Here is a 26,949-nt window from a genome sequence, read left to right on the forward strand (position 1 = left end):
ATACAGTCATACCAATTTATATACATGTGCGAAACTACATGTAGCAAGCTAGATGAAAGATGGATTGATTGATACGTGAGCTAGCTGGAAAAAGACTCCGAATTTCTTTAAAAAAGGAATTAACTCCACTATGCGAGCTAGATGGATGGATTGCTACATGAACTAGGCACAAAAGGACCCTGTATTTCTTATACTACCCGAGGAAAAGGGAAGAGAGGACCCGACTATGTGAGAAGACCCGGCGCACTCCCGTATTATGGTATTTCATACTTTAAATCCCCTCAATAAATGTCGACTCAGCCCACGGCCCACGTACAGCAGCGCATAGCCCAGTGCGATCCAGCGGTGGTGTGTAGGGTGTTACAAGAAACCGCGCCGCCGTCGCACCAAGGCGAGATTCGCGCGCTGCGTCCAGCTCCGCACCCCCCCTGCGCGCGGCCGCCGCCTCTCCCGACCTCATCCTCATGCAGCTGCACGCCCCCGTCTGCCCCACGGCGGGCTCCGCCTCCTGCGAGCGGTCGCCGCCTCCCTCGACCTCCACCACCTGCTGCAAGCCAGGCGCCGCCCTCCGGTCCTCGGAGGTGGCGGATGAGCAGGGTGGCGCGTCGAGGTTGTTCGCGGGGGGCACTTACTTCGCCATGGACAACAACACGTTCGCGGAGGCGCGCATCAGGGCCGCTTTCTACCCCAAATTCGAGAACGACAAGTCCGATCAAGAGGTGCGTGAATTGCTCCTTGCTTCCATCACCTTGACCTTGTGATAAACAATGCCAAGTGTTTCCTGAGCAACTATCGGCAGTTTTCCTCCATGATTATATTTTAGTGATTCTGATCAGACAATACATGTGGAAGTTACCATATTGTGAGTTGTGTTTGCTGTTTCAATATTTTGATTACCTTAATTTGCTGGGGCCACGTTGCTATGCTTATTTTCAAAGTTGTGAAAAAAGAATGTATCAAAAGTCAACTACCCTACATTGTTCTACTCTGTTTGGCAAGGTAGATTAGCTAGACTATCATAGTACACCACATGGCTAAATCCAGGCTTAGTTTCTAAACCATCCATTGCTTAATTGGTGTAGGTTACCATTGTATTGATGAGATTTTTTTTCCCTTTGAGTAATTCTAATGAAATTAGCTGCTACGCACTGTGCGCTCTACTTTTTAGCTGTTGATGAACTCTTGAACATGCTGTCTGCAATCTGCGTGGCCTCAATGTTGTTGGTTAATGTAACCACATTCAGTTTTATCTTATCTTATATTCTTATTGTAGAAATATTTAATGAATTGGCTATAGTACTATGGGGGGGGGGGGGGTTCTTACTCACATTTACTGAATGGAGTTGCAATTCAAAACTTTTAGTGGGAACCTTACCCCCATTTTTGTGATGGCAGACAAGAAAACAGATGATTGAGATGGTGTCGCGTGGCTTTGCTACCATGGAGGTATATTTGATACTCTCTCCATTCACAATTACTTTGCGTTCTGGGTTGTTTAGTCAAAGTCAAAATTTGTAAGCTTTGACCAAATATGTTGGAAAAAATATCAACATCCACGATATAAAATCTATTGTATTATAATCTTCATAAAGTATATTTTCTACATTTGTTATTATAAATGTTGATTATTTTTCTTATATTCTTGGTTAAACTTGACAAAGTTTGACTTTGACTAAACCCAGAATGTGAAGTAAATAAAACGGAGGGATTATCTTTTTTTATTGCCTTTTGATTATTTACTGATTTTATTTTAGCTAACTACTTATAATGATGGTTAAATAAGAAAAAGGGTCTCCCCCCGCTTTGTATTCCAAAGCAACCAACCGATACATTCAAGGATAGGTGCTGGGTGTTGGGGAACGTAGCAGAAATTCAAAAATTTCTACGCATCACCAAGATCAATCTATGGAGTAATCTAGCAACGAGGGGAAAAGAGAGTGCATCTACATACCCTTGTAGATCGCTAAGTGGAAGTGTTCAAGTGAACGGGGTTGATGGAGTCGTACTCGTCGTGATTCAAATCACCGATGATCCTAGTGCCGAACGGACGGCACCTCCGTGTTCAACACACGTACAGCCCGGTGACGTCTCCTACGCCTTGATCCAGCAAGGGGAGAAGGAGAGGTTGGGGAACACTCCATCCAGCAGCAGCACGACGGCGTGGTGGTGGTGGAGGAGCGCGGGACTCCAGCAGGGCTTCGCCAAGCACTACGAGAGACGAGGAGGGAGAAAGGTAGGGCTGCGCCAAGAGGGAGATGATCTCGCATATGTTGCAGCCCCCAATACCTCAAGTATATATAGGGGAAGGGGAGGGGCTGCGCCCCCATCTAGGGTTCCCTCCCTAGGGGTGGCGGCTGCCCCAAAACCCATCTAGGGTTGCGGCCAAGGGGGGAGAGAGGAGGGGCGCACCTAGGGTGGGCCTTTGCCCTAGGGTTTGCCCCCCTCCCCTCTAGGAGGCGCCTTGGGAGCCCACCTAGGGGCTGGTCCCTTCCCACTATTGGCCCATGTATGCCTCCAGGGCCCGTGGCCCCTCCCGGTGGACCCCCGGACCCCTCCGGTGGTCCCGGTACACTACCGGTGATGCCCGGAACACTTCCGGTGGCCAAAAGCATACTTCCTATATATCAATCTTTACCTCCGGACCATTCCGGAACTCCTCGTGACGTCCGGGATCTCATCCGGGACTCCGAACAACATTCGGTAACCACGTACATACTTTCCCTATAACCCTAGCGTCATCGAACCTTAAGTGTGTAGACCCTACGGGTTCGGGAGTCATGCAGACATGGCCGAGAAAACTTTCCGGCCAATAACCAACAGCGGGATCTGGATACCCATGTTGGCTCCCACATGTTCCACGATGATCTCATCGGATGAACCACGATGTCGAGGATTCAATCAATCCCGTATACAATTCCCTTTGTCCAGCGGTATTGTACTTGCCCGAGATTCAATCGTTGGTATCCCGATACCTTGTTCAATCTCGTCACCGGCAAGTCTCTTTACTCGTTCCGTAACACATCATCCCGTGATCAACTCCTTGATCACATTGTGCACATTGTGATGATGTCCTACCGAGTGGGCCCAGAGATACCTCTCCGTTTACACGGAGTGACAAATCCCAGTCTCGATTCGTGCCAACCCAACAGACACTTTCGGAGATACCTGTAGTGTACCTTTATAGCCACCCAGTTACGTTGTGACGTTTGGCACACCCAAAGCACTCCTACGGTATCCGGGAGTTGCACAATCTCATGGTCTAAGGAAATGATACTTGACATTAGAAAAACTTTAGCATACGAACTACACGATCTTTGTGCTAGGCTTAGGATTGGGTCTTGTCCATCACATCATTCTCCTAATGATGTGATCCCGTTATCAACAACATCCAATGTCCATGGTCAGGAAACCGTAACCATCTATTGATCAACGAGCTAGTCAACTAGAGGCTTACTAGGGACATGGTGTTGTCTATGTATCCACACATGTATCTGAGTTTCCTATCAATACAATTCTAGCATGGATAATAAACGATTATCATGAATAATGAAATATAATAATAATAACTAATTTATTATTGCCTCTAGGGCATATTTCCAACAGTCTCCCACTTGCACTAGAGTCAATAATCTAGTTCACATCGCCATGTGATTAACACTCACAGGTCACATCGCCATGTGACCAACATCCAAGAGTCTACTAGACTCAATGATCTAGTTCACATCACTATGTGATAAACACTCAAAGAGTTTTGGGTTTGATCATGTTATGCTTGTGAGAGAGGTTGTAGTCAACGGGTCTTGCCATATTCAGATCCCTATGTATTTCGCAAAACTTTATATCATAGATGCTGCTACCACGTTCCACTTGGAGCTATTTCAAATTGTTGCTCCATTATACGTATCCGGTATCTCTACTCAGAGCTATCCGGATAGGTGTTAAGCTTGCATCGACGTAACTCTTTACGTCGAACTCTTTATCATCTCCATAACCGAGAAACATTTCCTTATTCCTCTAAGGATAATTTCGACCGCTATCTGGTGATCCTCTCCTAGATCACCTTTGTACCCTCTTGCCAGACATGTGGCAAGGCACACATCAGGTGTGGTACTTCAGCATGGCATACCGTATAGAGCCTATGACAAAAGCATAGGGGACGACCTTCATCCTTCCTCTTTCTTCTGCCGTGGTCAATCTTTGAGTCTTACTCAACTTCACACCTTACAACTCAGGTAAGAACCCCTTCTTTGATTGATCTATTTTGAACTCCTTTAAAAACATATCAAGGTGTGCGTTCTTTGAAAGTATCATCAGGCGTCTTGATATATCTCTATAGATCTTGATGCCAAATATGTAAGCAGCTTTATCCAGATCTTCCTTTGAAAAACACTCTTCAAACAACCGTTTATGCTTTCCAGAAATTCTACATTATTTCGGATCAACAATATGTCATCCACATATACTTATCAGAAATGTTGTAGTGCTCCCACCCACTTTCTTGTAAATACAAGTTTCTAGCAAACATTGTATAAACCTAAAAGCTTTGATCACTCTATCAAAGCATATATTCCGATTCCAAGATGCTTGCTCTAGTCCATAGAAGGATTGCTGGAGCCAGCATACCTTTTAGCATCCTTAGGATCGACAAAACCTTTTATTGTATCACATACAACTTTTCTTACGAAAACTGGTAAGAAAACTTGTTTTGACATCCATCTGTAAGATTTCATAATCGAAAAATACAGCTAATGCTAACATGATTCCGACGGACTTAAGCATCGCTACGGGTGAGAAATTCTCATCGTAGTCAACTCCTTGAACTTGTGAAAAGACTCTTTCTCACAAGTCGAGCTTCATAGACGGTAACATTACCGCCCACGTCCGTCTTCTTCTTAAAGATCCATTTATCTCAATGGCTTGCCGATCATCGGGCAAGTCCACCAAAGTCCATACTTTGTTCTAATATATGGGTCCTATCTCGGATTTCATGGCTTCTAACCATTTGTCGGAATACGGGCCCACCATCGCTTCTCCATAGCTCGTAGGTTCATTGTTGTCCAACAACATGATATCTGAGACAGGATTACCGTACCACTCAGGAGTAGTACATATCCTTGTCGACCTACGAGGTTCGATAGCAACTTGATCCGAAGCTTCATGATCACTATCATTAACTTCCTATTCAACAGACGTAGGCGCCACAGAAAACATCTTTCTGTGTTGCATCACTCTTTGGTTGAAGTAAAGGTTCGACAACCTCATCAAGTTCTATCTTCCTCCCACTCAATTCTTTCGAGAGAAACTCCTTCTCGAGAAAGGACCCGTTCTCAGCGACAAACAATTTGCCCTCAGATCTGAGATAGAAGGTATACTCATCTGTCACCTTTGGGTATCCTATGAAGATGTGTTCGTCCGCTTTGGGTTCAAGCTTCTCCGGCTGAAGCCTTAAGCATCGCAGCCCCAAACATTAAGAAACGACAACTTTGGTTTCTTGCCAAACCAATGTTCATACGACGTCGTCTCAACGGACTTATATGGTGTCCTATCTAAAGTGAATGCAGCTGTCTCTAACGTATATCCTCAAAATGAAAACGGTAGATCGGTAAGAGACATCATAGATCGCACCATATCTCATAAGGTTCGATTACGACGTCCGGACACACCATTACCCTGTGGTGTTCCAGGCGGCTTCAACTGTGAAACAATTCCACAATGTCTTAAGTGATTGTCAAACTCATAATTCAGAAATTCTCATCGATCAGATCATAGGAATTTGATCTTATTGTTACGATGGTTCTTAACTTCACTCTGAAACCGCTTGAACTTTTCAAATGTTTCAGACTTGTGCTTCATTAAGTAAATATACCTATATCTACTCAAATCGTCAGTGAAGATGAGAAAATAGCGATATCCACCGCACGCTTCAATTCTCATTTGATCACACGCATCAGCATGTATGATTTCCAACAAGTCACTTGCCCGTTTCATTGTACCTGAAAACGGGGTCTTAGTCATCCTGCCCATGAGGCATGGCTCGCATGTGTCAAGCGATTCAAAATCAAGTGACTCCAAACATCCATCGACATGGAGTTTCTTCATGCATCTTACGCCAATATGACCTAAGCGGCAGTGCCACGAGAAAGCGGTACTATCATTATTAACTCTACATCTTTTGGCGTGAACATGTGTATTACCACGACTGAGATTCAATGAACCATTCACATAGGGTGCATGACCATGAAAGGTATCATTCATGTAAACAGAATAACCATTATTCTCTAACTTAAATGAATGACCGTATTGCAATGAACATGATCTAATCATATTCATGCTCAACGTAGACACCTGATAACATTTATCTCGGTTCAATACTAATCCCGAAGGTAGATGGAGCGTGCGATGGTGATCTCATCAACTTTGGAAACACTTCCAACACACATCGTCACCTCGCCCTTAGCCAGTCTCCGTTTAGTCCGTAGCTTTTGCTTCAAGTCACCAATAATAGTAACTGAATCGGTATCCAATACCCAGGTGCTACCAGGAGTACTAGTGAGGTACACATTAATAACACGTATATACTTTGTTGAAGTTTCCAGCCTTCTTATCTACCATGCATTTGGGGTAATTCCACTACCAGTGCCATTCCCCTTACAATAGAAGCACTTAGTCTCGGGTTTGGGTTCAACCTCGGGTTCCTTCACTTGAGCGGCAACTGGTTTGCCATCCATATGAAGTTTCCCTTCTAGCCCTTTCCCTTCTTGAAACCAGTGGTCTTGTTAAACCATCAACACTTGATGCTCCTTGATTTCTACCTGTTGCGGTCTTAAGCACCGCGAACAGCTCCGGGATCAACTCCATCCCTTGCATGTCATAGTTCATCACGAAGATCTAGTAGCTTAGTGATAGTGTCTAGAGAACTCTATCAATCACTATCTTATCTGGAAGTTTAACTCCCACTTGATTTAAGTGATTGTAGCACCCAGACATTCTGAGCACATGCTCACTAGCTGAGCTATTCTCCTCCATCTTGTTGGCAAAAGAACTTGTCAGAGGTCTCACACCTCTCAACACGGGCATGAGCCTGAAATCCCAATTTCAGCTCTTGGAACATCTCATATGTTCTATGGCGTTCAAAACGTCATTGGAATCCCGATTCTAAGCCGTAAAGTATGGTGCACTAAACTATCAAGTAGTCATCAGGATGTGTCTGTCAGGTGTTCACAACATCCACAGACGATGTTGTAGGGGTTTGCACATCGAGCGGTGCATCAAAGACGTAAGCCTTCTGTGTAGCAGTGAGGACACTCCTCGGACTATGGACCTAGTCCGCATCATTGCTTACAATATCTTTCAACTTAATCTTTCTCTAGGAACGTATTGAAACAGGGAGCTACAACGTGAGCTATTTATCTACAACATATTTGCGAAGACAATTTAGACTATGTTCATGATAATTGAGTTCATCTAATTAAATTATTTAATGAACTCCCACTCGGATAGACATCCCTCTAGTCATCTAAGTGAAATATGATCCGAGTCAACTAGGCCGTGTCCGATCATCACGTGAGATGGACTAGTCATCATCGGTGAACATCTACATGTTGATCGTATCTTCTATACGACTCATGCTCGACCTTTCGGTCTTCCGCATTCCGAGGCCATGTCTGTACATGCTAGGCTCATCAAGTCAACCTAAGTGTTTTTGCTGTGTAAATCTGGCTTACACCCGTTGTATTCGAACGTTAGAATCTATCACACCCGATCATCACGTGGTGCTTCGAAACAACGAACCTTCGCAACGGTGCACAGTTAGGGGGAACACCTTTTTTGAAATTTTAGTGAGGGATCATCTTATTTAAGCTACCGTCGTTCTTAAGCAAATAAGATGTAAAACATGATAAACATCACATGCAATCAAATAGTGACATGATATGGCCAATATCATTTTGCTCCTTTTGATCTCCATCTTTGGGGCTCCATGATCATCGTTGTCACCGGCATGACACCATGATCTCCATCATCATGATCTCCATCATCGTGTCTTCTTGAAGTTGTCTCGTCATCCATTACTTCTACTACTATGGCTAACACTTTAGCAATAAAGTAAAGTAATTACATGACATTTATGTTGACACGCAGGTCATAAATAAATTAAGACAACTCCTATGGCTCCTGCCGGTTGTCATACTCATCGACATGCAAGTCGTGATTCCTACTACAAGAACATGATCAATCTCATACATCACATATATCATTCATCACATCCTTTTGGCCATATCACATTACAAGGCATATGCTGCAAAAACAAGTTAGACGTCTTCTAATTGTTGTTGCAAGTTTTTACGTGGCTGCTATAGGTTTCTAGCAAGAACGTTTCTTACCTACGTGAAAACCACAACGTGATATGCCAATTTCTATTTACCCTTCATAAGGACCCTTCTCATCGAATCCGATCCGACTAAAATGGGAGAGACAGACACCCGCTAGCCACCTTATGCAACTAGTGCATGTCAGTCGGTGGAACCAGTCTCACGTAAGAGTACGTGTAAGGTCGGTTCGGGCCGCTTCATCCCATGATGCCGCCGAATCAAGATAAGACTAGTAACGGCAAGTAAATTGACAAAATCGACGCCCACAACAACTTGTGTTCTACTCGTGCATAGAAACTACGTATAGACCTAGCTCATGATGCCACTGTTGGGGAACGTAGCAGAAATTCAAAATTTTCTACGCATCACCAAGATCAATCTATGGAGTAATCTAGCAACGAGGGGAAGGAGAGTGCATCTACATACCCTTGTAGATCGCTAAGCGGAAGCGTTCAAGTGAACGGGGTTGATGGAGTCGTACTCGTCGTGATTCAAATCAGCGATGATCCTAGTGCCGAACGGACGGCACCTCCGTGTTCAACACACGTACAGCCCGGTGACGTCTCCTATGCCTTGATCCAGCAAGGGGAGAAGGAGAAGTTGGGGAAGACTCCATCCAGCAGCAGCACGACGACGTGGTGGTGGTGGAGGAGCACGGGACTCCAGCAGGGCTTCGCCAAGCACTACGAGAGACGAGGAGGGAGAGAGGTAGGGCTGCGCCAAGAGGGAGATGATCTCGCGTATGTTGCAGCCCCCAATACCTCAAGTATATATAGGGGAAGGGGAGGGGCTGCGCCCCCATCTAGGGTTCCCTCCCTAGGGGTGGCGGCTGCCCCAAAACCCATCTAGGGTTGCGGCCAAGGGAGGAGAGAGGGAGGGCGCACCTAGGGTGGGCCTTAAGGCCCATCTGCCCTAGGGTTTGCCCCCTCCCCTCTAAGAGGCACCTTGGGCCTTGGTGGGAGGCGCCCCAGCCCACCTAGGGGCTGGTCCCTTCCCACTATTGGCCCATGTATGCCTCCAGGGCCCGTGGCCCCTCCCGGTGGACCCCCGGACCCCTCCGGTGGTGCCGGTACACTACCGGTGATGCCCGGAACACTTCCGGTGGCCAAAACCATACTTCCTATATATCAATCTTTACCTCCGGACCATTCCGGAACTCCTCGTGACGTCCGGGATCTCATCCGAGACTCCGAACAATATTCGGTAACCGCGTACATACTTTCCCTATAACCCTAGCGTCATCGAACCTTAAGTGTGTAGACCCTACGGGTTCGGGAGTCATGCAGACATGGCCGAGAAAACTCTCCGGCCAATAACCAATAGCGGGATCTGGATACCCATGTTGGCTCCCACATGTTCCACGATGATCTCATCGGATGAACCACGATGTCGAGGATTTAATCAATCCCGTATACAATTCCCTTTGTCCAGCGGTATTGTACTTGCCCGAGATTCAATCGTCGGTATCCCGATACCTTGTTCAATCTCGTCACCGGCAAGTCTCTTTACTCGTTCCGTAACACATCATCCCGTGATCAACTCCTTGATCACATTGTGCACATTGTGATGATGTCCTACCGAGTGGGCCCAGAGATACCTCTCCGTTTACACGGAGTGACAAATCCCAGTCTCGATTCGTGCCAACCCAACAGACACTTTCGGAGATACCTGTAGTGTACCTTTATAGCCACCCAGTTACGTTGTGACGTTTGGCACACCCGAAGCACTCCTACGGTATCCGGGAGTTGCACAATCTCATGGTCTAAGGAAATGATACTTGACATTAGAAAAACTTTAGCATACGAACTACACGATCTTTGTGCTAGGCTTAGGATTGGGTCTTGTCCATCACATCATTCTCCTAATGATGTGATCCCGTTATCAACGACATCCAATGTCCATGGTCAGGAAACCGTAACCATCTATTGATCAACGAGCTAGTCAACTAGAGGCTTACTAGGGACATGGTGTTGTCTATGTATCCACACATGTATCTGAGTTTCCTATTAATACAATTCTAGCATGGATAATAAATGATTATCATGAACAATGAAATATAATAATAGTAACTAATTTATTATTGCCTCTAGGGCATATTTCCAACACTGGGGCGGAAGCCGCACAATCACACCCAAAAGAAACGAAAGAGAAACAACAAAAGAAAAGAAAAGAATGCCGACAACGGCGGATCGACGAAAACGAAGAAGCTTCACGACCACTGCGCCCACCGAGGATCTCCCACCAAGCTCCAAGGCTCTGAAGCACCGGTACCAATCAGCACCTCCAAGAAGGACCGCGACGAAGACGACGCTGCTGCCAAGGGTTTCCCCCGGTACCCGATGAGGCGAGAGGAAGGGTCGCCCCCGACGCCCTCCAGGAAGGTCCGGCGACACCCACCGTCGTCGCCGCGTCGGTGTCGGACAGGCCGACAGGGGTTTCCCCCGATCCCAACCTTCACCTCGGGTGCTCCAGAGCCTGCCACCAAACGGACCACCATCTTGCGCCACCATGGTCAAGAAGCCTCCACGCCGTCTCACCACGGCACCACGAGGTGAGGTCTGCACGACAAGGGATAGGAGCCGGGACTAGGGGCCGCAGCACCGTCGGCACGCGGGAGGGCACAACCTCCACCGTCAACAACGGTAACCGAGTGGACACACAAGCAGGAGCCTACCAGGCCCGTGTGCCCACAGGCCCGGCCGGGAACACCATTCCCGGACAGCTTCCGCCATCGCGCTGTAGCCGGCTCGCCAACGGCATCGCCGTCCCCCCATCCGAGCCGCCCCTCCTCCTCACCACATAGACGACGACGAAGCCATGCCGTGGGGCCGGCCCGCTAGGACCCAGATGGGGCCCGCCGGGCCCAGATCTGGGCCGGGGTCGTGACGACGGCCACCCAGCACCACCATGCCGCCCCGCCGCCAAGGAGCGACGCTGACACCACGCCTGCCGCCGGCCGCCGCCGCAGGGCAGCCGGACCGCAGCCACGCCGAGCTGCACCGCCGCCGCCTCCCTGCCCCGGGAAGGGAGCATGCGCGCGCGGGGAAGGGAAGGCCCGCCGTCGCCGGAGCCACCCGGGCCAGCGCCGGGGGCGACCGCCGGCGGCGGCGAGCGGAAAAGGGGGAAGGGGAGGCTCGCGGAGGAGGGGCACGAGCTCCGCCCCGGCCACCTCCCGGGGAGGCGGCGCGAGGCGGGTCTGGACGGGGGAGAGGGGAGGGAGGAAGGGGACGGGGGTGGGGCGCAGGGCCGGCGGCCTGCGGCGGCGGGAGGGCCAGCGGCGGTGGGAGGAGGGGAAGGGGAAACCCTAGTCGCCTATCTCCCGTAGAAGGTTCCCCTGCTTAAAGCAATACATTCACCGAAAAAGGCTTTTGCCCCGCTTTATATTATAAAGCACATGCCCAAGCCAACAATCCACAGAGGTTCAAACACACACACACACACACACACCAAGTTCATACAAAACACAGGATCCATAAGGGTTAATGCTGAGGGCACAACTCAACAAGCCCTAGAACAGAAATAAACGACTGCAACTAGTCGGGCTCCGGGGGGGGGGGGGGGAAGCGGTAGCGCCAGGCGAAAGGCGAGCGATCGAAGGTCGGCGAGGAGGGTGTTGATGACGTCCCGATCCTGAGGGCGGCTAAGCGGCCGCCAAAGCTGCAGGTACCCACACATTTTAAAAATGGCGTCAGTAGCACGTCTGAGAGTAACCTTTTGGATGACAAGCTTATTGCGGACAGTCCACAGCGTCCAGGCGAGGACCCCTACGCAGAGCCAACGGATATGTCGGTAGCGAGGGGGGGGGGAGGCATGGATCTCTGCGAGAAGGTCGGGGAAATTGGAATTGCACCACTGTTCACCAACCGTCTCACGGAAACTGGGCCGTGGAGCACGCGAAGAAGATGTGGTTAGCGTCCTCCACCGTGCCGCACAGGGGGCAAAGCCCATCTCCAGGTCCGTTACGCTTGAGGACTTCGACTCCGGAGGGGAGGCGTCCACGGATCCAGGGGGCAAAGCCCATCTCCAGGTCCGTTACGCTTGAGGACTTCGACTCCGGAGGGGAGGCGTCCATGGATCCATTGCCAAAGGAAGATCCTAATCTTCAGTGGCAGGCGGATATCCCAGATCAAACTGAAGGGCTCGGGGGCGGGCGAAGGCGCGATGGCCGCGTATAGGGACTTAGTAGAGAAGCGTCCGGAAGATTCTAGGCGCCAAGAGATGGCGTCCGGGGTGTCGGTGACGTTAATCGGGAGAAGGGCGATGTCCTCGAGGAGGGCATCCCAGGCGGCCACTTCGGGCGGGCCAAAAGGGCGGCGAAACGCGAGGCGCCCTAAGTCAATAAGGGCCGTCTCAACAGAGACCCGCGGGTCAACAGCAATGGCGAAGAGCTCGGGAAAGCGGGCGGCCAGAGGGGTGTCGCCGATCCACCGATCAAACTAGAACAGGGTCGCGGACCCAGACCCAACCGAGATGGACGTGCCAATGCGAAGCACAGGGAGCAGCTGAATGACGGCCTGCCAAAACTGGGATCCGCCCGAACGCTGACAGAAAGCCAGAGGCTGTCCACGGAGGTACTTGTTCCAGATGATGGTGAGCCAAAGCCCTCCGTCACCATTAGCAATACGCCATAGCCACCGGGTCAGGAGGGCGATGTTCATGCGTCGGGAGGACAAAATCCCTAGACCCCCCCTGGTCCTTGGGTTTACATATGTCCGGCCAACTGACCATATGGTACTTCTGTCTGTCATCCTCGCCAGCCCAGTAGAACCTGGATTGGTACTTGGCAATTTCCGTGTGCAGCGTTTCATGGAGGCTATAAAAGCTCATGAGGTACCAAAGAAGGCTGGCGAGAGAGGAGTTGATGAGAATCACACACGCAGCCTTCGATAGCCAGCGCCCTTTCCAAGGCTCGACAAGATGTTGCATACGGGTCACCGTGGGGCGGAGGTCCGCCACGGTGAGGCGCGAATCACTAATGGGGATCCCCAGGTAGGTCGTGGGGAAAGAACCCAGCCGACAGTTAAGTCGGTCAGCGATAGCCTGAGCTTCCACCGGAGGGTAACCAAGAACCATCACTTCGCTCTTATCGAAGTTGATCGTTAGGCCCGACATCTGCTGGAAGCACAGGGGGAGGAACTTCAGGTTAGCCACGTCCTGAGTAGAACCTTCAACCATTATTATGGTGTCATCCGCGTATTGAAGGAGGGAGACCCCTCCCCCTCCGACTAGGTGGGGGACAATGCCGTGAATATGACCGGCACCCTTGGCTTTGTCCAGGATGGCAGCCAGAGCATCGACCACCATGTTGAACAGGAACGGCGAGAACGGGTCCCCCTGACGCACCCCACAGAGAGTGGGGAAGTATGGCCCAATCTCGCCGTTGATGTTCACCGCGGTCCGCCCACAGGAGACTAATTGCATCACGCGAGTCACCCAGCGGTCGTCAAAGCCCTTACGCAGCAGCACTTCCCGAAGGAAAGGCCAGTGCACAGTATCATAAGCTTTATGAAAGTCCAGCTTCAGGAAGACAGCGCGATGTTGTTTCACCCGAACTTCGTGAAGGACTTCATGGAAGACCAACACGCCATCTAAAATAAACCGGCCTTGGATGAAGGCCGATTGGTTCGGGTGAGTGATCGAGTTAGCAAGCAGGGTCACCCTATTGGCGTACCCTTTGGCCAGGATCCGGAATATCACGTTAATCACGGTGATGGGACGGAACTGGCGAATATCAGAGGCGCCCGGAACCTTTGGGATGAGGGTAATGATCCCATAATTGAGGCGACCAAGGTCCATAGAGCCCGAATAGAACTCCTCGAAGAGGGCCATGACCTCAGGTTTGACTGTCTGCCAGAACGTTTTAAAGAACGTAACGGGCAAGCCATCCGGACCCGGGGCCGAGGAGGGGTTCATTCCTTTAATGGCCGCGAGTACCTCTTCTTCGGCGAAGGGGGCAACAAGGGCCGCGTTGGCCTCATCGAAAACCAACTCCACCCCCGTCCAAGTGTCGGGGGCGAGACTAGCCCCACCCCGAGGGGTGGGGGTAAAGAGGGCTTTGTAGAAGCCGTCTACATGAGCCCGAATGGCCGCGGGGCGGACAAGGGGGGCGCCATCCTCCCACAAGCAGTGGATGGAATTTCTCCGGCGTCAGCCATTCGCAACCGCCTGGAAATATGCAGTGTTCGCATCGCCGCGGAGCACCCATCTTTGGGTACCACGCAACCTCCAGTATGCCTCCTCATCTGTGTAGATGGAGGAGAGTTGATCCTCAAGATCATATCTCAGCATCCACTCATCTGGGGAGAGCCCGGAGGAGTCGGCCCGGGCGTCCAGAGCCTGAATAGCCAACAGGAGAGATCTTTTACGCTCGCGGAGGTCACGGCCAAGATTAGCGCCCCAGCCCTTCATGAATTGGCGGGCAAGCTTGGCGCAGAAGTGCCACGAGTCAACGGCGGACATGGAGCAATGGGGAGAGGCGCGAGCAAGAGTCCAACGAGCAGAGACCGCATCCCGAAAGCCGGCCTGGTTGAGCCAAAAGGACTCAAACCTAAACCGCGGCGGGAGGGGGGGGGCGCTCGTCCGCAGAGGATAGGAGGAGAGGGACGTGGTCAGACCGAATCCGGGTAATCGCCTGGAGCGAGGTCAGGGGGCACCTCAATTCCCACTCCGGGGAAACTAGGACACGATCCAAGACGGATCGCGTCGGGTCGGCCTGGTGGTTAGTCCAGGTGAATCGCGCCCCCGTCCGCTCGATCTCCCGGAGGCCGAGCTCCGCGATCCAGTCGTTGAACAACTGCATCCGGGGGAGGTTAATCCTATCATTATTCTTCTCGTCCGGAGAATGGATGAGGTTAAAATCTCCGCCCACAACTACTGGGAGGAGGGAGGCGGAGATCTTTTGGTGGAGCTCCGCAAGGAAGGTCGGGGAACGGCGGTGATCCACCGGACCATAGACAATCCGCCGGACTATAATGATGGTTAAAACGTGTTTACCCTACAAAGATAAGCTTTTGTTCAGGTTACGCTGAAGCATTCAGGATCTCTATTCATGTATGCTGGTCACCATGGAGCATATTCCAAGAATAGCTTTGGAAATATGTAGGTTCTGCTAGTTTGTCTTGATGTTTGTTGAGTTATTTAACTGAAGTGTAATTCCTGCTTATAGCTACACTGCTGTGGGCGTTTTTGTCCTGGACCGTATGTTTCATGAAGCTTGGGGAAAGGAAGCTCCTCAAATACAAGCAGAATTTAATGATTATCTCCAGGTATTCCATGCCCAGGGCAACTTTCCTCAAGAGATACATGCCTTTGGACTTCCGTATTTTCATATTTTTGTGTTTCTTGTATCGGGATCTTTTGGTATTTGATAGTCGATATAAACATATAGTAATGATACAGAACCTTCACCTAAAGAGAATATTATTTTCCATTTTATATTTCACTGCTTCTATTTCATTCAGTATAGTTCTTAATTTGGCAGAGCCTCGAACTAAGTAGCTTAAGATCTCATATGAGTAATTAATGTACTAAAATAGTTTATATTTATGATAAATACACACACACCAAGTAATTTCTCTTATTCCCAAGCCGTTAAATCATGGGTACCATGGTCATTTCTTTCTATCGCTCTCTTGGTATCATAGCCACCTTAATCCCTGTGCTTAACCCAGATGCGTTTTAGAAAATGAAAAGGTGGGAGTATTAGGTAACAAACACATTAGGAATCACCATTGTAGGTGTGCTGTGTAATCTTCCTTTGATACATAGTTTATTGGAATTAGACACTCATCAAGAATGTTCAGTTTATTCTTAGGGATTTTCATCGTTCGCATTTCTACTTCTCAGCAGTTTTCTTAAGATTCCTGATTTTACCCATGTTATATGCTTCCAGAAAAACCGGATAAACATTTCAATGGAGCTTGTAACGGCTGAATTAGGAGACCATGGGCAAAGGCCAAAGGATGATTATGGTACTCTCCCTCCTCCCCCTCCCCTGATTCATCTAAATTCCCTGGATTCGTGTAAATTGTCAGTTCCCCTGATTCATGTAAATTGTGCTCTCCATATGCTTTATTCATTGGTATTCATTACTGGAGTAGTGTTTTCTAGTTATAACTTCAAATGTATGACGCATAACTGTTTCTGTACTTGATAGTGGATGAGTGTTGTTTATAAGAATAGTAAAAGGGTCAAATATTATTGGGGGTAAATTCGGGTTTCATTTACACAGATAAAATTATCATTTTGTGATAAGATTGCCACAACTGCTGATATAACTTATAAACTAAAATCATTGGAGTAGAAACATTTTTATGATTCAGGAAACTAACAACTGTAAGAAGCTTCTATTGATATACTTGAAATTTCACTCTTTGCATTCACTTAGTAGCATGGTTCTATTTGGGGTGTTATAAAGACTGAACAAAAGAAGCAGCACAATCCTTTTTCTGCTCATGTTATTCAGCCTACATCATTATCCTGGTATTTTTCTTGCTTCTGTTTTGGAGAGGTTTCTTTACCCATATAATTATGGCACCATTTTTCAGTCCATGAATTTTTACCATTCTTGGCAGTATTTCTTTAACATCTCTTTTGATGCATATTTATATCTTTATGCAGCCGTGGTTACAGCTGTAACAGAGTTGGGTCATGGCAAACCAAAGTTCTATTCTACTCCAGACGTGATTGCCTTTTGTCGAAAATGGCGCCTATCGACAAATAATGTCTGGCTATTTTCCACAAGGTGGCCCATGTGACAACTCTATGTTAAGAAAATTCCTTTGCTAAAGTATTTGACTGCCTTGCTTGATATAAGTTTCCATTATGAAGCTGTTTGATACGAGATGCATCATGAGAGTAAAAGTGTCCGTTTCCATTAATCCAGACTAAATTATTTAATTATAATTCTTGTGTATGAGCATTTTACGGAACACCTTCTGATGATACAAATGCCAATTTCGAGTTTTCTTCTCATGTTTGAAATCTTTCGGTGTTTCCGTAACTCAAGTTCAATGTTTCCTGTCTTGTCAGTTTTTTAGTTTATTATTACAATGGATTGTTGCTTCGACACGAATCATACGCTCATCTATGCCAATGCTATTAAATTTATTGAACTTCTTCTCCAATGTACCGTCAACTACTCTTTACATTGGCATGCATCTTTTTGGGGTATAGATTATTGTAGCTAAGTTATTTTACACTGTACATACTGATAGACATTGTTCAACTGCTATATTTTTAGTGTCTATGCAATCATGTCATTCATCTGCTGGAGCCATTGTTTCGGTACCCTCAAAAGTGCGCATCTGTACACTGCTGGTTCTTGTCTTAATATTCTTCTTCTTTCTGTTTACATCTTTGCAAGGAAATCTGCTACTTCTTTTTTCGTTGCCTATGATGCATTGTGTGAAGTGGGGACTGCCACACTGGTTTGCGAAGCCCTTGACAAAATAGCTGATATATCTGTACCAGGTAAGTCTATCTTGAGTAATAATTGTTGTCTTACAGTATCTTTTCTTTTTACCAGCAAACCGTAGGGGAGATCCCCACGGTAATTTTCCATTAGTTGTCTTACACTCTCACTGCTGTTCATGTCTCTCTTCGTTTAGGGTCCAAGGATCATTTAAAGGTACAGGGTGAGATACTTGAAGGTCTGGTTGCCCGTATTGTTAGTCATCAAAGTTCAGATCAAATGAAAGAAGTCTTGAGAAGCCTCTCACAGGCTCCATTACATGGAGGTAAGCTAGTAAATGACATCCCCTTGTTATTTGAGTGAAATAGATGAGCCATACAAGAGAGTTTCTCTTTGTTTGCAAACGATCTCAAATAAGTTTTCATCTCAATAATAAGTTTCCTGTTCAATTAGAGCTACTCCCTCTGGCCCCAGTTTGTTGTCGTGGCCCATTCACATATGTCCTTTTACAAAAAAAAAGCTCTGCTATTCAAAACTTTTGAAAATCCCCTCAGATTCAAAACACGATCGGATCGATCGATCGTTTCACTGTCCTTCTTCCTCCCGTGACTCCATCCTCTGTCCAGCAGCTCGCCCCATTAGCGGCAGGGGGTTCCCCCAGTAGCTCGCCCCACGCAGTAGGCTGCTGCTCCCCTCCGCTCGGGAGTATATTTTTTTAATGTCAATAGGTTCACCATAAAGTATATTTCCTTAATGTGTCCATTCAATATTATAGATTTAAATATTTTTTCCTAAATATCTGGTCAAAGTTAGTAAGATTTGACTTTTGACTAATTTTTAGGCGCCTTAAATTTTGGGACAAAGGGAGTAGTAAATAATTCTCAATGCAGTTGAGTTGTGTAGCTGTAAATACATTAGTTTTTATCGTTGATGTACAAAGTAACTTTCCTATGCAGTTGAATCTGATTTAGGACCAAGTTTACGTGAAATATGTGCCGCTAATAGGTCAGATGAAAAGCAGGTATCGTTTAATGTTGTCAAGTGGTATTCACCCTTTTCATGATTTTTATTAGTCTTGTATTGGTTCTATGGTGCTGTAACTTCTTATTACTTTTACATGAACAGAAAATTAAAGCAGTTCTTGAAAATGTCAGATCTTCAATGTGTCCAGACCACTCTGATTGGTTTGGAAACAGTAGTCTTGATGCTCAGTCTCGAAACACTGATAAATCACTTGTCACTTACTTTTTGGAAGCACATCCTACAGACTATGCAACTAAGAAATTGCAGGTTAGTAGTTTCTATTTGTTCTATTCCAAGAATAAGTCTTTTTACAATTGCTGTAGATAACAGGCATACTTACATGGCAGATGTTTTATAACTGCAAATGCCAGCTTCCAATAACTAGAACATGATAATTTATTTCTTCTGCACTGTTACAGGAGATGTTTCGTTTGATGAAGCAGAGACATTTCCCTGCAGCGTTCAAATGTTACTTGAATTACCAAAATGTTGATTCTCTTTCATACAAGATGGTTATCCATGTGCGCAATGATTCTATTTTTAAACGTTATCAGCAAGAGATGAGGTACGATTGTAAAGTCAATCTCGCGTAGCTTAATTCATAGCAGTACCTTTTTTGATTTATTATTTGCTATTAGATTTAATCGGTCATGTATATTTTTAGGAAAAATCAAGGGTTATGGCCACTGTACAGGGGTAAGATGGACGATACAACAACAACAATAACAACAACAAAGCCTTTAGTCCCAAACAAGTTGGGGTAGGCTAGAGGTGAAACCCATAAGATCTCGCAACCAACTCATGGCTCTGGCACATGGATAGCAAGTTTCCACGCACCCCTGTCCATAGCTAGCTCTTTGGTGATACTCCAATCTTTCAGGTCTCTCTTAACGGACTCCTCAGGGGTAAGATGGACGATGTGACTCAAAATTCTTTTCAATAAAATAAGTCAGCGTGACTTTTGACGGACGTAATGTTTCATGGTTAGGTTTCTTCATTCATATAAACCTGTGCAAGGCGAACAATAAGAAGGGCGCTGAACTTTCCGAAGACAGTAACACTTCACTGGAAATTATTGATGGTGCCGTGGATTCAAGTTCGTCAGCTCAGGATGGTCTGGCTGGTGAGGATTCAAGTTTGATGCTCAAACTAAAATTCCTGAAATATAAGGTACTTCATTGTCATTGTTTGCAGCTTCTTTTAGAGCTTAGGTGTTCGTTGGTCACTTCTTGATGTATGAGTGCAATGCTGTTTACTCTGGATTGCTTGCTTTCATTTTAACATCCGATGCACATGTAAAATAAGTATGACACTGTCATTATAATGCTTATATGCTTGGCATATCTATGTGGACTTCTTTTCTTTAGAAGCTTTTTTATTCTTGCACGCTGGAGAGGACTGCAATCACAAAATTTTGAACTGGTGGATATGTATCTGTATCTTCTAACAATTCTCTTACATGGCTACCTGACAGATCAGGACCTTTTTAATTCGGGATGGCCTCTCCACCCTTTTCAATGATGGCCCATCTAAATATCGAGTTTATTACCTGAAGTATGTCATGCATTCAAATCTCAAATTTTCGTTCTCACCTTTCCACAGTTCCTTCTGCGGTTGGCTGAAACAGATGAGCATTGTAGTTACTAGTCTTGATTTAGTTTTATTCTGCCCATAATTGTTGTAACGCCAGAAACATAGCTAATGCATCCTTTGGACATCTACTTAGTTGATATGCATATTAGTAGGAAATGTTAATACCTGTAAGCGAGGCCGCTACCATGTTGGGGTCCCCTTCTATGCTATTCAAGAATTTGTCTTCATCAAATGATGATTTGATGCTTGAAGGTTTCAGCCATGTGAAATATTTGAGCTTAGTTGTCGATTGTGACTACATTAAGTTTTGGTTGGTGCTGTTGTATTAAATACAAACAGTGTTACCTCTGATATCAGTGGTCCTGAATGTGTTAATAGGCACATGGGGAATTGGGGAACATCAGCACGTAAACAGAAAGAGCTTTGCAAACTGTTGGATCAATGGTATATTACTAACTTCTTTCTCTTCATAGGAGGAATTGTTTTAAGTGTTGCGTTGCCAAACTACAGATGTTAATTTTATTTTTTATTTGGTTTGCTAAAACAGGGCTGTCCACATTACATTAAAGTGTGGCAATAAGCCACTCTCGTCCTCAGCGTATCTTGATGAGGCAGAGCCTTTCCTTGAACAATATGCTGACCAGGATCTGGTAGGGGCGGCTGGTGTCTTGGTTCAAGCAGAAAATTTGAGAGATGGAGAGGATGATCTTCAGCCAGAACGTGGGACAGCACCTTGTAGTCCTACAACGTCCCTCGACGTTGTTTCCAAAACTGAGGGCCTCGTTGTCTTCTTTCCTGGTAAATCCTATTTTCTTTTAACAGATTCTAAGGTTTATGTTTCATAAGCATTCTTCATCTTGAGTTGTTTCAAATCATTGGAATAACTGGTTTTTAATATTCTCAAGATTAAAGAACTTGATAATCATTTGTACCGCCCTTGCCCGGCAGTGTCTAAACTATCGACCTAACTATGCTGTATTTTTTGCTGTTTGTGTGAGGTTGGGGGAAGATTATACTGCTTCAGATGATAGACCATTCGATTCATTTGGATTTTCCCAATAGCTATAGATCATTGTACAGATAGAATGTTGATCATGAGCTCAGAACTTGCAAGTAGGGTCTAGGTGGCCATTGTTTAATGCACCTATTTGATGCCTAAATTAATCCAGGTCTCGCAGAAAAAAACCCTGAAAATAAAAGAAGATAACTTGTCTAACACTTTTTTGGTGGGCGTCGAATCTGACGTTCAGCCAGAAACTGAGGTGCCACACCAAGCTAGTGGACAGTCCACACTTAAGCTATATTTTTTCTTGAAAACGCAAAGATTGCTTCTCGATGGGTTGAATAAATAGAAAGAAATATTTTGAAGCCTAAAAATGATGGTTACGACGCAACACCAAGCTAGTGGACAGCCCAAGTACAGGGGAGACACTCTGTAGCTCCTGCGTGACCCCACGCAATAGCTTCATCCTTGATTTGCTCAAGTAGGCGGTTGAGGCTTGGCTGCTCACAGTTAAAGGTGCAGCCGTTCCTGTGATTCCGCATCATCAAGGGATGATCGCAATGGATGCCAGGCCCTTCCTCAGAGGCTTAGAAGTAGCTGCGGGCATAAAGCCACCAATGATTGGTAGAGTAAGCGAAGAAGTCTTCACCAGGCGCCTAAGGGCGGCAGGTTGCTCGCACCCTGGATAGGACCTCAAACCAGGTCTGCTGCACCTTGGGACAGTCAACCAGTAGGTGGGGCGTAGTTTCCAAGCAGAGGAAGCAAACAGGCGCATGTTGCTACCTTCGATTCTGTCCACGCTGGTCAGTCCAGCATCCATCAAGACTGGCAAGCCATATGAAGAACTTGACTTACTTTGGCACCCCCCAGTCTTGCAGATGAGTTTCTAAAGGGAAGTAGTCCCGCGGTAGGGTCGCAACGGCACATCCCTGCCGGACCAGGGTTCGAATCATATTGGGAGAGAATTTTTGGTATCTCACCCGGGTGGGCTCTCCCTTAAACAAAAATATCCTGGGTGCTCGTGCCCATGGATCTCATTTTTACCAACATAGGTCTAGAGACCATCATTTTCAGGTAACTTTAGGCTTAATTAATTATATGTCCTAAATTTGTTGGTTCTGGATTTTTCTTACCCTGTGTGAGCATTCATAATATTTGTGAACCTATTAAGTGTATCTTGGCCTTCTCTCAATTCTCAAACATTAGCTTATCAAGCTTACAGCTTATAAACCTGATTGTCAGGACCCAGTTGCATCTCTGAAGAATTGCCCTGCCAAACAGACACTTTCAGTTAAGTTTGAATGAGGAAGATCGCGTGCGAAGCAAGGGTGGCCCTCTACTCGTGATCCAACGGCCCGCCTTCATCCGTACCGCTTCGCTGTGTTAAGTTGAAGCCGATGCCATTGATTCACGATCGGACTGTGCACAAGCTCATGCGCGTCGCTGTTCCTTTTCCGACAAGGCTCCAAAGAGATCAATACTCTTTTACTTTTCATTTTCACTTTCTTACCAATTTGTAAGGCTATAAAGCCCACTCTCCTGGTCGGAGGAGACCATCGAACCATTTCTAGGGTTTCCCCCTTTCCGCCGCCAGTGTTCCTGGCCGGCTTTGTACCCATTGTAGCTCTTGCAAGAACTCGAAGCATTCCTCTGAATTTGCTAATAAAACTGCTAGTTGAGCTGCAATTCTGAAGATCTTGTCTGTCAGCACCACTCGGGTCTGACAATGATAAACTAGAGAATTAAGTCATGCAAGCAGCTTCTCAACGGATGGTTGCTTAAGCAATATTAACTGTAAGCCTCAGACCAACTGGCACCTTGGGTTGCTTGACTTGAACCTGTAAACCCTGTGAGCCTAAGCGTATACCAGACAGATCAGGTTCTAAGATCATTGTCAATATACCGCAATTGTCTAGCTAGTAAATATCCTTTGTCAGTATTATGATTTTCTGATTGCCATTATGTTCTCTTGGTCCTCATTATATTGTTTTGCTCACCGTCATGTTTATTCTTCTTTCAGGTATACCTGGTTGTGCAAAGTCTGCTCTATGTAAGGAAATATTGGAAATGCCTGGTGGCCTTGGTGATAATCGCCCTCTTCATTGTTTGACAGGAGATCTTATTGGAGGTACGGAACATTTGGCAGTATTCTTTGGTTGCTATGTTCATAGGACCAAAACATGGGTTCGGTGGAGGCGGTCCACTTGTTCTTAGATTTTCTGATGCAAATAGAATACAAATTTACATGTGCTTATGAGAATGATGAATACAAATTTGATTATTCTGGCAGCATGTAGCAATACTTCCCAACTTTGAATGTTTGATATTCCTTGTTCAACAATAAGAACTGGCAAAATTTGCTTTTCCTGATGTAGCTTATTTTCGAGAATTATAACATTCCATTGCGCTAGTGACAAAAGACTTTCTGTCGCTAGTGTGCTTTCTAAATTTGGTAATTATGTATTATGAATATTATCCGTAAGCGCATAGGTTATTTTTGGTACTCTGATTTGGTTGCAAGGCCCTAATTTGGAAGTCATCATTAGTGGACAACAGAACACATTTTTTATAATTACGGGGACAAACAAGCTTTCACTCACTCACTCACATGTTAGAGACACTGGACCATTAGGCTATGTAACAGGTGAGGTAGGGGTTTCTTCCTGCTAAAAATGGATCCGAAGTTTGCAGGGCCAAAATAGGACCACATTTCTACTCAATAGGAGGCTGCTGTACTGATAAATTATAGTCGATATCCTGCTGTAGATGCAGTTTCTTGAAAACTAAGGGAATATGATTTTATAGTACTTTTAGCAGTATATATTTATAGCATCAGTTCTATTGGTACTTTGGTAGAGTACTGCATAAATATATACCTGTATGCCTGTTATTCAATTTTGTTTGCTATTTTAGGTGCTATATTTCAGCCAAACTGATTAATTGTATAGAGTTACTCTTCTAGAGTGAGGCTGTTTTGACCTTTTTATAAACTGTTTGCCCTTGCAGGAAGATACTGGCATAAGGTTGCTGATAAGCGAAAAGAGGAACCATTTAGAATAACCCTCGCCGATAAAAACGCACGAAATGAGAAAGTGTGGCGGCAGGCAAGATTACTTTCAAATTAGATAGAGTATACCTATCAATGTTATTTCTTTCACATGCTACAGTTTAGAAAGAACGGAACTGATGGTCTATTTATTCTAGATTGAGGATATATGCCGGACCACAAAAGCAGCTGCTGCTCCTGTTATTCCTGATTCTGAAGGTAACGTATGCTTCATTATATTTTGCTCTATTTTTCTTTTGCCACTTTATGAAGAACTCAAGAGGAAAGCAATTATTTGGAGATTATTTACTAAGTCAATACAAAACCCCTTGCTTGGAGATTATTTAGATTCTAGAATGTTATTCCCATCTTCACTGTCTATCTGTATTTATGAAGTGCTTATATTCTTGGATAGGATCACTGAGTTGCTTTGTAATTTTTCTTCAAACTGCAGGCACCGATACAAATCCATTTTCTTTGGAAGCTCTTGCTGTTTTCATGTTTCGTGTGCTCCAACGGGTCAATCATGATGTACACAATATTTACGCTTTACACAAGCTTGTAGATAGTGACTGCTGTATATATTTTAAATTGTCTAACATGTTATGACTACGTATAAAGGGACATCTGGACGTGGCATTATGGAATGCTGGTTATGTTTTGATGAGATCGCGTTGTGGAAAAATTTGTTGGTAAAAAAACATGTATCTACTGAACTCTTACTTGGCTTTTGTTCCAGATCTCCATTGCCTGGTGATGTTAAAACTATCTTAGATGAGGTGCTTAGCTTATTCATTCATGGAAGGTATGTAACTGTTACCCCCCCCCCCCCCCCCCCCCCCCCCCTTAAAACCCAAGAGTACCAAGTTAATGATGTGTTATCTGATAATGTTCACCAAAAAGTAAGTACCACGAATAGTCAAAATCATGATATACTGGCTGATTTGACTAATAATGTCAAAACAGAGCGGAGCTATTAGAAGGTTGGGCACAGTCACAGTGGGAGAAGAGGTTGCGTGAGATCTTGTTCGGGAATGCTGATTATCTTAAATCCATTCAGGTAAACATATCACATCTATTATTTGTTGAAAATATGTATCCTTAACTCTTGGTTGATTGAGAAAATTTAACGTGTGGACAATTAGAACAATAAAGTATCAAATAGTCAGTAAGGATAGGTGGTTGTGGTTTTGCACTACCCCATGTCGTTTTGTCACAAACTAATAATAAAAGAGAAATTTCTAAGCTTAGCTCAAGACAAAGAAGTTTGTGGTAGATGAGCCTTCCAAACTCACTTTACCCTGTTGCCACTGTTTAACTTTATGAACTGGCGTGCTATGTTTATTTAAGCCAAAGTAGGCAATGTAGTGCAGAAGGCTTACAAGAGAAGACACACAAACCCTTAACTTAGTGTGAAATATATACAATATAAGTATATACCTACCTTTTTTCGCACATCATTAATTGAATTACCTCTTCACTTTGGGGGTCCTACGTTGACACATTTCACTACCAACCTCATCCATTGGGGTAATACCCTCATTACTCTCTTTACAGTCACAATTTGAAATGGGACCCACTCTTAATCTTAACACTTATCTTTGATTTGGCAATAGCAGTAGAGATGACTTTACATTGCTATGTGATGTACTTTAATCAGGGAGTTATTGGCTAGCATGCACTGCCTACTAAAAGTCTGAAACCATAAAAGGCTTTGAGTTACAATTTCGGTGCACATTAAGATGATGCTTTTGTTCCATGAGGACAAAAGTATTTGATTTTTTATGTTATAATGTTTATTTTGTTTAGGTTCCCTTTGAGGTTGCTGTGAAAGAAGTAGTGGAACAGTTAAAGGCTGTGGCAAAAGGTGATACCAAAACACCTGATACTGCGAAGCGGAGGTTCGGCAATATCATTTTCGCTGCTGTGACATTATCCCAGGCAGATATATTGGGCCTTGTCCATCAGTAAGAATTGTATGCTAAGTTTAGTCTCCAAAGCAAGATTCTTTGCACAGCTCATGTGATCCTTAGGCATAGACTTGTTCTATGTGACCGCTGCTTCTAGGTTATTTCATTATATGAAGCGTTGCTGTAACTTTAATCACATCGTGCATATTGCACAACTGAGCAGGTTGCGGAGAACGACACTGATGTCAACAATTTTCTTAACGGCATAAAATTAGAGGATAACCTGATGAACGTGCATGTCACCCTCGCCCACAAAAGAGCCCATGGTGTAGCTGCAGTTGCAAGTTACAGCGTCTACCTGAACCAGAAAGTCCCCGTATCGTTTAATGCATTCTTCTACAACGACAAGATGGCTGCGCTCGGAGCACATCTTGGAATGGTAAATGGTGAGGCTATTGTCTCTAAAAATGATTTTCCACATTGTACTCTATGGACAGTCGGAGGTGTTGCACCAAAGGAAGCAAACACACTGCCACAGTTGGTTTCCGAAGGAGAAGCAAAGCGGGTGTTGATCGACTCTCCTATCACCATCT

The 26,949-nt window shown here is 45.6% G+C and overlaps 3 protein-coding genes across 3 annotated transcripts; all 3 read left to right on the forward strand.

Annotated features, from left to right (window-relative positions):
* The first annotated feature begins 223 nt into the window (after positions 1-223).
* LOC125516617 (tRNA ligase 1-like) lies at positions 224-19,397 on the forward strand. Its single transcript, XM_087529920.1, has 10 exons — positions 224-719; positions 1,396-1,446; positions 15,535-15,634; positions 16,261-16,339; positions 16,989-17,112; positions 17,734-17,840; positions 17,978-18,106; positions 18,738-18,802; positions 18,907-19,071; positions 19,224-19,397. The coding sequence occupies exons 3-10, from the start codon at positions 15,569-15,571 to the stop codon at positions 19,395-19,397; spliced, it is 909 nt and encodes a 302-aa protein (XP_087386046.1). The 5' UTR covers positions 224-719; positions 1,396-1,446; positions 15,535-15,568.
* On the forward strand, positions 18,910-24,870 carry LOC147964323 (tRNA ligase 1-like). Its single transcript, XM_087529921.1, has 11 exons — positions 18,910-19,071; positions 19,224-19,369; positions 19,469-19,709; positions 19,793-19,974; positions 20,279-20,358; positions 20,776-20,841; positions 20,945-21,195; positions 23,421-23,528; positions 24,407-24,504; positions 24,605-24,670; positions 24,862-24,870. Exons 4-11 carry the CDS (start codon positions 19,945-19,947, stop codon positions 24,868-24,870), a joined length of 708 nt encoding a protein of 235 aa, XP_087386047.1. The 5' UTR covers positions 18,910-19,071; positions 19,224-19,369; positions 19,469-19,709; positions 19,793-19,944.
* LOC147964324 (tRNA ligase 1-like) lies at positions 24,505-26,949 on the forward strand. Its single transcript, XM_087529408.1, has 4 exons — positions 24,505-24,665; positions 24,901-25,251; positions 25,413-25,506; positions 26,256-26,949. The coding sequence occupies exons 2-4, from the start codon at positions 25,052-25,054 to the stop codon at positions 26,415-26,417; spliced, it is 456 nt and encodes a 151-aa protein (XP_087385534.1). The 5' UTR covers positions 24,505-24,665; positions 24,901-25,051; the 3' UTR covers positions 26,418-26,949.

The sequence above is a fragment of the Triticum urartu genome, chromosome 6A, assembly GCF_056163025.1.
Source record: "Triticum urartu cultivar PI428250 chromosome 6A, HENAU_Tu73, whole genome shotgun sequence".
Classification (NCBI taxonomy): Eukaryota; Viridiplantae; Streptophyta; class Magnoliopsida; order Poales; family Poaceae; genus Triticum; species Triticum urartu.

Bases quoted from the DNA above. Each gene is read 5' to 3' on its own strand.
- LOC125516617 (XM_087529920.1), top strand. From the start codon at position 15,569: ATGTTTCATGAAGCTTGGGGAAAGGAAGCTCCTCAAATACAAGCAGAA. The intron at 15,635-16,260 runs GTATTCCATGCC...ATATGCTTCCAG, and splicing joins AATTTAATGATTATCTCCAG to AAAAACCGGATAAACATTTC. The intron at 17,113-17,733 runs GTGGCCCATGTG...CATCTTTGCAAG, and splicing joins GTCTGGCTATTTTCCACAAG to GAAATCTGCTACTTCTTTTT.
- LOC147964323 (XM_087529921.1), top strand. From the start codon at position 19,945: ATGCTCAAACTAAAATTCCTGAAATATAAG. The intron at 19,975-20,278 runs GTACTTCATTGT...GCTACCTGACAG, and splicing joins TAAAATTCCTGAAATATAAG to ATCAGGACCTTTTTAATTCG. The intron at 21,196-23,420 runs GTAAATCCTATT...TTCTTCTTTCAG, and splicing joins CCTCGTTGTCTTCTTTCCTG to GTATACCTGGTTGTGCAAAG.
- LOC147964324 (XM_087529408.1), top strand. From the start codon at position 25,052: ATGACTACGTATAAAGGGACATCTGGACGTGGCATTATGGAATGCTGG. The intron at 25,252-25,412 runs GTATGTAACTGT...ATGTCAAAACAG, and splicing joins AGCTTATTCATTCATGGAAG to AGCGGAGCTATTAGAAGGTT. The intron at 25,507-26,255 runs GTAAACATATCA...TATTTTGTTTAG, and splicing joins ATTATCTTAAATCCATTCAG to GTTCCCTTTGAGGTTGCTGT.